Source organism: Coptis chinensis, chromosome 6 (assembly GCF_015680905.1).
Source record: "Coptis chinensis isolate HL-2020 chromosome 6, ASM1568090v1, whole genome shotgun sequence".
NCBI lineage: Eukaryota > Viridiplantae > Streptophyta > Magnoliopsida > Ranunculales > Ranunculaceae > Coptis > Coptis chinensis.
Window position 1 is genome coordinate 17,178,237 of NC_141461.1, and position 9,139 is coordinate 17,187,375.

Genomic DNA, 9,139 nt, shown 5'->3' on the forward strand with positions numbered 1-9,139 from the left:
GTTGTAAACATGGTGATGGGGTTACTTATTAATGGTTAACTTTTTATGGGGTGTCAAATTTCTGAAGATTTACATCTCAAACTTGAAGGCATCTATTTTGATGCTATGATGTTATGCTTTTGTTGTATCTCAAACAAAGAACATTAAGTGTTGATTTTTCTTTTGTTTGAAAAAAAAAATTACTCGGGCATTTTAACGGATTCCGCAGCCGGAACTAATGGGTGCTGCATTTGTTAAAAAAAGAGAGAGAAGAAAGTGAGTCAACTCATTAATTGACTTGTTCTCAAAACAATTAAGAAAACCTTTAGAATAGGTGAAAAAGTAGTATTTTCTTGTTTGTAGTGTGGTAGGACGGTCCTACCCCTTTAAAGGGGCAGGATGCTAGCAATTCTCATAGTTTCAACCATGGAAGCTATAATTTTAGTGTCCTCAAATTTTATGACTTCAAGGCATAGCTAGTAAATTCGTGGACGGCAAAAATTCGATACGGAAATTATTCGTTAAAAATTCGAAATTTTGAATAATAATACGTTTAAAATCTGACAAAAAAAAATGAAAAAAACACACTACACCATAACAATTTTTTTTATGACAGGGGTTTTTTTCGTTTTGTGACGCCAAATAGGCGTCAGATTATGGCGTCACTGTGTGGGTTTTGCCGTCACAATTAATCAAATAATTCATTTAATTTCTTTAAGAAATGTTTAGAAAATATACTGACGGCAAGGTGGCGTCAAAGAATTTAATTTACCAACGCACGTGTTGGGCATGTGCGACAAGACGAGCGTCAACACGAAACTGTCCAAAGACTTCGATTTCTTCGTTACCTCAACTTCAGAACACCAAATGAGAAACCCTTCTTCTCCACCTTTCTCGATCTATTCCAATTCCACCTGTTTATGTTTTTCCCAAAATTACACTACCGTGGATAAAGGGGTCTCAAAAATAAAACTGAAAATAGGCAAAAAAAAAACATAGCGCTAAATCTCCCTCTTTTCTGTCGTCACTGGGGGGTTTCTTCCCTACGTCTCTCCTGGATACAGTTGCAATGCTCACTTCCAAAAAATCGTCCTGCTCACTACGTGTTCGATTCATCTGGTAAGAATTCCTCGTTTTTAGTTAGAAATTTTTTATTTGTGATTTCAAAATTTTGAAATTAAATTTCTCATATTTAGTTCAAAACTCATGTTGCATAATTCCTGAATTTAGTAGTAACACTTGTGCTTCTCCTGTTTTTCCTACCTCTTCTTTCATTTATGTAATTCTACCATGTGAGGGCATCACCAATGCAGGCCCTTAAAACCCAGATCCACGTCACTTTTTTGGAGGGCCACGTCGGATTAACATGAGCATAAAGAGGAGCTAAATCTCAATAATAGTTGGGTGTTCCAACAGAGAAACTAATAGAGTTATCTGGAAATAGAAACACTCTAAATCGCGTGAGAGAAAGAAATTTGGAGGAAGTAAAGTCACGTGAGCACTTAAGTGGAGTCATGTGCGGATTTTCACTCAAAGGTTTGGGCTTCCGGCTCCTTTAAAAACATCTATAGAAATGAAGATAGTTATCCAGGATGACAAAACTAGAGGCCCATTTAGGGGCTGCACTGGAAGCTGTTTTCTTTTCAGGTCGGTTAAATTTGAAGAAAAGTGCCCGTATCCAGGCCCCATTGGTGATGCCCTGATATACGTGATTTGTACTGAACAGGTTTTCATTACGGGTTATTTTTCCAAATCAGCTTGCGAGAAAACTTTTCTTTCACAGGTGTACAAGTAAAAGCTATTTCGAGATACTCCCTTAATTTGACTTCATGATTTCTTGTATCTTAGTTGAATGTGAGAATTTAAGGAGGATTTATCTGGGATTGGGTAGATCAGGTGGTAAAAACCACTCAAACTTGTGTCAACCATTCTTGGCCAGCCGTTCCATGTGCGAGTTCTTAAGAGCTACGGTAGTGCTCTGCATAGTTGTTTTCGCGAATATTCTATGCTATGTAAGAAAATATTTGAAATTTGAAGGTACAATTGAATGGATCTAAAATTTACTTAATAGAATATCTGGTCTGATTTTCACAGGGAGGATTGAGTTTATGGTGCCTAGTAGTGAGCACTTTGGTCTATTCTTGTTGGTATAGCCAGTACATGTGCTAAACCATGATATTAGTATGTATATACACTAGGAATAAAAAAATTCACTGTAGAATTGTTATACTTGCTACTCCTGCCCTTCGCTAGAAATAGCACCATTAACATAGACGCTGCTTATAAATATGTTTCTTTGTCTAAGGAAGTGCTGATAGTTAAATTGTGAGGACCTGTTTCAGTCCAGAACTAGCTCTTGTAACCATTGGCGGAGGGAAGGAACTTGAAGAAAAACTTGTGGTAACTTTCTTTCTTGAATCTAATACTGATTGTTGTTGTCCCATCTCTAATCAATCAGTATTAGATTCAAGAAAGAAAGTTGTTGTTTTTGTTGTCCCATCTCTAATCACCAGTATAATTATCAAAAAAAAAAAATCTTTAATCACAAGTATATGAAAGCCTCTGTGGGCCTGACTTTTTGGTTTTAATTCCTGTTACTTCAGCTTTTGAGGTACTGGCAGCTGCGGCCTACTAGTGAAACAATTGTAAAGCACATGTTCACTCAATGGATTGATAGTTATCGCGATCTACCCCTCGGGTAATTTTGTTGCTTGTTGTAACCTTTTTTCCCTTATAATTATAATTATACATTATACAAATACCAAGTACCGTATTTGTATTATGTATCCCGATGTGTAATTAAAGATGTCTATTGGATTTTCACTTAGTTTGGTGACAGTGGTTGTCAGTTAAAGGTTCTACTCTTTGTCGAATTAGTAAAGTTAGTGAGCGTTGTTATATAGAAGAATTAGGTTCTAACTTGTAAGTGTATATATCTGTTCTCATCCATAAATTAATCAGAAACCTAAACTCCGAGTTTGTTGATGCTGTGTATGAGGTCAATTTCTAGGATGCATAAGAATATAAGATCCGTTTAAGACAATTTATTGTTGAAGATAGTAATAGTCTTGGAAACGTACACATGTTATGCTTTGGTTGTTGATAATCGAGCGTCTAAGATTCTTGCTATGCTTGATATTTGACATTTGAATTATGTTCCAGGAAAACGGAGGTTGTGGATTCTTTGAGTGGTGTGATAGTTCGTCAGCAACTCCGACATCTAATGTTGCACAGTATTCAACACCTAGTTCATCATTTCCAGATGTTGCTTGTCCTTGTGGTGCAGGTGTATGCTTGATTCGGACTGCAAAGACTGAAAAATATATGGGTCAGCAGTTCTACCGATGTCCTGCAAATCAGGTAGGTGTTATATGAATTTGCAGTTCCGAATTTAGATGATTTTGTTGACTGGAACTTCTTGCAAATCTTAAATAGAATCGGAGAATGCAAAACTAACAATAAATAATTTTTCCCCTCACATTTATTTTATCCTTAGGGGCATTCCCTCTTAGAGAAGCTACACAAAGTATCACTTCCGGAATGTATGTTACTGTGAATTGTATGTTAATGTAGTCTAATGACTGTAATGTAGAAGTATGTCTTGTATAAAGAAAATAAAGTATCATCTCGAGATATTCAATCTCTGAACTTCATTCGTACAAATAGAATTAGTAAGAATCTGATAAGCAGTTTTTTATTAGAAAAGGATGTCAAGTTATATACGTTTACGGAAAGTAATTAATATTATTTTATGCTTAATGGTATTTGTAAATAAGATATACAAGCACCTCAAACTGCAAGGTTATTACTTAGTTATGGCTCAAAACCTCATACAATTTCCTCTACTGCAAAAGTGGAAGAGAAGAATGTGAATCAAGCAACAACTGCTCAAGGTTAGAATCCAATATAGTATCAACCCATATGACTTTCTAGTCACAGGCAATGTTACCAATTATGGTTAGTGATTCTGTCAATAGAAGTCTGACAGTGTCATATACTTTTAAGAAAGATTGTAAAGGTAACCTTTTTTGTTTTATTTTATAATTATTTTTGTTTCCTTCAGTTTGATATGATCGTCTAAGCTATAGCATTAGCTTATTATTGATGCTGCCTTTGGAATACCAGCACTTTTAGCAAAACTTTACTGGTAAAAAAGGGTAATTTTGATAGGTGGCCCAACTAGAGAAACCTATATCAAGGATGTTTATCGAAATTCTGCTGCAATCTGAAAACTTCAAAACTTTAATTGGATTTGGCTTCCATGAGATTTATACTAGGGATACCTGTACTCTTGAGGCTTGACTCATCAATGAGGTTTTCTTATAAATCTTATTTAAGTAGCAATGGTTGTAGGCTAAATATTTACTTTCTACCTAGCAAAGCCTAAAGAAAATTGAAGTGTGGGAGATCTATTGCAATTCCATGAACTGGTGAGATTACTTCAATTATTTTAATGGGCAAGTTGTGAAATGTGGACATATAAGCTATTTGAAGCACATTTTTCTTCACAGCTTATCATAGTACAAGCCTGGAAGGATGCAATAAATATCAGAATCACAGTGATGCCTTAATAATTTGTAATTGAGGACTGTGAAAAGGTTGTAGCTCTTACATGCTCTTTTGTTTACGAATTAGTGGAGTTTGTTAAATTATAGGCCAACTTTTACTGATAACGAAGGATTTTGTGATGGATGTGCCTACAGATGGATGGTCTTCGACAGTTTCTTGCAACGAACTAAGTAAGGAATGGTACCATCTAATGTGCTGATTGATCTGGTTTAGAACTAAATTTCCAAGATATTTTGAATAAAATATTTTATCATCAAGCATAACTGCTTAAATGAAATAATTATTTGTGACTGCTCCCTTATTCTGACTATAGAGATTGTGATGTCAGAAACTATCATATACTTAAAGCAGTGTGTCATCTTTCCTGTTGATGCCAACACCTATACAAGTAACATGTCATCTCATATGATACCAAAGTACGCTCCTCTGAAATGCTGCCTGTTTTGCCTAAATGTTATATGCGAAGTTGTGAACAGGCTGACACTAATATTTTTCCTGTGGTAACTTCTTGAAGATCTTATCCTGATTTACTTGGAGTCACTAACATGTTTTAGTCCACCTCTTTTTCTTTGTTTTGCAGGAAAGCTCCTGTGGCTTCTTTCAATGGTGCACTGACTACTGAGCGCAGCTCAACTGGTGTGCTACAAACAAATGCCTTCAAGACCAGTAACTTGAGCAGTTCAAGCAACAAAAGCTATGGTGAAAGTAGAGGTAATTCCTGTTTTAAATGTGGTCAGGATGGACATTGGGCTAGGGATTGCCTTGAGCCTTATTCTGATGGTTATATGACTTATATCTTATTATCTTCAGTGGGTAACTTTGTTTCTGCACATTTAATTACTCCTATATTCTGAAGGAGCTATCCAACATTAATTTTTGCTTTGTGCTTTTCGTTGGAATCAGGTTGTGGCTCATAACAGGCCAGTCATGGCTGGTCTTCTGCATCCCCATCTTCTTCTGCTTCAGCTGTGGGTCACAACAGGCCAGTCATGGCAGCAGCAACAACAACAACAACAAGCGTTTAGGCAGGTTAGTAGTAGTGTTTCTTGGTGTACCACCCTTTTTTGAATTAGTATAATTTGGTGTTTATTTACTCAAAAAGGGTATTGAATTGAATAAAGATTAGTTATTGGTAGTTTAGACTTTTGGATTAATTGAAGATGACTAATGGAGATTATAAGACATAGTGGAAACTGGGAATCAAGAAGTCTTAACATGGAAAATAATTTAATATCTATTGTTTTGAATGGGAAGGGGAGTAATCACTTTCTTATATCTAGTGTTGTGTTGTCAAATAGTAATGGTCTATAGCTACTTTGATATCCTAGTGGCATGGTTACCTTCTTGCTATGTTACTAATTTGGTAGACTAGAAACTATGTCACTTAGTTTTAATTAGTATAAGTGAACCTATTGTTGTATATCTCTTGTTACATTTTAAGTAGAAGTCTATCTAAACTCTTTTGTTAAATTATACAGGTTGTATGTGGCATTTGTTTGTTGCCGACCTTGAAGGATGGAGGCGGTTGATATTGCCACTTGGACACTTTCTAATAAGAAGACTTTCTTTCTAGCTTGAAAAATTGAAGTACTTGGTGTTTACAAGTGATTTTGTATTGTACTTTTCGCTTGGAAAATTGAAGTACTTGGTGTTTACAAGTGATTTGTATTGTACTTTTCGCTTAGAAAATTGAAGTACTTGGTGTTTACAAGTGATTTGTATTGTATTTTTCGCTAGGAAAATTGAAGTACTTGGTGTTTACAAGTGACTTGATAATTTTGAGTAATGGAATGAATGTTTTATTCTTGAATGGGATTGACGGTGTGATTGTGTATTTTATGGAATGGAATGTTTTTTAAAAGAGTTGTATCTTGGCTAGTTCATGTAACAACCGGTAGTGGCTAGGACTAGTTGTATCTTGAATAATAATAATAATAACTAGTTATGCAATACCAGACACAATGCGGGCCTGTTTATTCTTAAACCCATCATGTCCCCTATATTTAAGGGAAGCACTTGGAAGTTTAACATATCCATATCCAATAAGTAATCCATATCCATATCTATTAACTAATACATATCCATATCCATATCCAATAACTAATACATATCAATTAACTAATCCATTGTTTTTAGAATTTTTTTTTATCCCATGCGTACATTTGAAATAATGAAATAATGCGTAGCTTTGTTTTTTGTTTTAGCATAACACATGAAAGGACAATTTTAATTTATATTAAATTAGAGAGCAAGCCAAATTCAGGGTTAGTTTGGTAAGAAGGCAAGTAATTATTTTTCAAATAGGAACTATTTTAAAAACTTTGCTGATGTGGCTCACTATGAGCATCTTGGGAGAAACGGATATTAATATAGGTAGGATTGGTTGTTATGTATAGCAATTAATTATTTTTATTTTATTTTCTAAAATATATTTTGTGACGCCAAAACGATGTCACAAAATTTGTGACACCTAATATTTTGTGACGCCATTTTGGCGTCACTAATTTGTGACGTCAAAATGGTGTCATAAACATTTGTGACGTCAAAATGGCACCACAAGTATTGAATAATAATAATAATAATAATTGGTTGTTATACATCCACCGGTGGATATATAGCAATCAATTATTATTATTTTTTTCTAAAATATATTTTGTGACGCTAAAACGATGTCACAAAATTTGTGATGTCATTTTGGCGTCACTAATTTGTGACGTCAAAGTGATGTCAAAATGGCATCAATATAGTGACGCCATTTTGACGTCACACATTAGTGATGTCAAAATGGCATCACAAATATTTGTGACGTCAAAATGGCGTCACAAAAATAATTTACGCCAAATTGTGATACTATATTTGTGATGCCAAATGGTGTCACTAAAATTATTTGTGACGCCATTTTGGCGTCACAAAAAAACTGTTTTGGTGTAGTGACACCAAACATATAATTCTTCTTTTATACGCATATAATATGAAAAAAATCATATATACTTTGTTGCATTACAAATTTATAATGTAATAATTTGTCAGAATTACTCATTAACTACACATACATAACTCAATTTTTCATTTATATTTAATTGTTAACACTTTAGTTCTTCGATATTATTTAGGTATGGAAGGTTCTAACTTAAGTGGATTTTCAAAACCTTCCATTTTGAAGTTGCATCGTACCTTTTATAGTACGTTTTTTTCATTTAAAAAATACGGACCTTATTATTCGGCAATTATAAGCCTGGATCATAGAATTTGTGTATTAATCTCTTGGTTTGAAACGTTCGCCTTATTATTCATATTATACGTAAAAATATATAAAACGGGTGTTAAACGCGAATTTACTAGCTATGCTTCAAGGTCTGTTTTATCTAGCAAAGAAGATATGAGAAAGGATGAAGAACTTTTTTGTTTACTTTTGTTTTGTTTCTGATTTATTTCAACCACAGCCACGTGTTTATCTCAGTATTTGTGTGTATTTGGACAATTATGACCTCACGCACATGACTTGTAGAGTTGTAGTAGGGGAGATCGATCTCTCCTCATCAAGACTCAGTTGGTCACACCAAAAGAAACATGTAATACCACTTACTAAAATATATAAGATATCGTCCCTGCGAACTTTGAGACGGTGATACTAATGACACTCACTACAACAAAAAGTAGCAGCAATAGCGACCACAGGATAGCCTACCTCATGGGCACGCTATTTCAACCAACAATAGTATCTTGGTTGGACGAAAAAAGAGGAGTTATATTTCTCCAACTCCTTGAAGGCAAAACCCATTTATCAATCAACCACCGGCGGCGGTTGCCTCTTAACGCACCGTCGCCGGAACTCTTCTTCTTCTTTTCTTCTTCTCTTCTTTTTCTTTTTCTTCTTTTGGAACCCACTCGTATGGGAAAATTTTATGGTTGTCAAGGTTCCGTTGTCATTGGCCATGGGTCGAGAGATAGGTCCGATTCCTCAAGATCCGTAGAAGACATCATCGAGTTAAGTGTTGTGTGAAAGTATTGGTCCATTATCATGGATGTCCTTGGAGGTTGGAGTTGAGTAGAGGTTGGATCTGGTGGGAGAACTTGTAAAGTTTGGAACTTGATTCATTCTGTGCTTGGACGGAAACAAACGAGGAGTTCAAGGTAGGAGCTGTTTTTTAAACAACCCTATTCTCTATGGGCGGATACTGGCATTTGGGATCGAATTTATTTCTTGCCGATAGTTTTTTTTTGTTGAGGTTGGGTTTTTGAAGAGAGGAGCTGAGGTCGATTTTTGTTTTTATGCTGCTTTCTTAGCATAAGCAATTGTTGCGAGATCTAATCCCTCGAAATAATTCCAAACTTAGATCTTGTACAACCGTTTGGAGGCTACCAAGGGGTATGGGAATGTGAAATTGAATCAGTTTAGCGATTCAAAAATGTCAAAGTTTCGGTCTTGGAAAGCATGTTGGATTTTGATGTAGCCGCGATCCGAAAGGCGTACATTTGTTCATCGCTCATAGGTTGAGAAGATTGTTGAACCCTCTTGATCCAGAGAAATCCTTCCGAGTTTGGTTTGTTTTGAAACCAAGGCTCCATTACATCGTGGTTGTTCCCCGGA

General features: G+C 35.3%; 1 protein-coding gene across 29 annotated transcripts; it reads left to right on the forward strand.

The window, feature by feature from the left end:
• The first annotated feature begins 834 nt into the window (after positions 1–834).
• LOC147491825 (uncharacterized) lies at positions 835–6,358 on the forward strand. Of its 29 annotated transcripts, XR_015199079.1 has the most exons (9): positions 835–1,098; positions 1,706–2,677; positions 3,142–3,339; positions 4,362–4,409; positions 4,491–4,577; positions 4,683–4,718; positions 5,129–5,259; positions 5,452–5,577; positions 6,027–6,358. XR_015199079.1 is itself a non-coding variant. In XM_086566559.1 (6 exons), the coding sequence occupies exons 2-4, from the start codon at positions 1,809–1,811 to the stop codon at positions 5,168–5,170; spliced, it is 381 nt and encodes a 126-aa protein (XP_086422685.1). In that variant the 5' UTR covers positions 835–1,098; positions 1,706–1,808; the 3' UTR covers positions 5,171–5,259; positions 5,452–5,577; positions 6,027–6,358. The 29 variants fall into 29 exon arrangements, 2 of the variants coding, with proteins under 2 accessions (XP_086422685.1, XP_086422686.1); XR_015199077.1 differs by having other exon boundaries at positions 3,142–4,409; XR_015199081.1 differs by lacking the exon at positions 4,362–4,409 and having other exon boundaries at positions 1,706–3,339.
• The last annotated feature ends 2,781 nt before the right edge of the window (positions 6,359–9,139 follow it).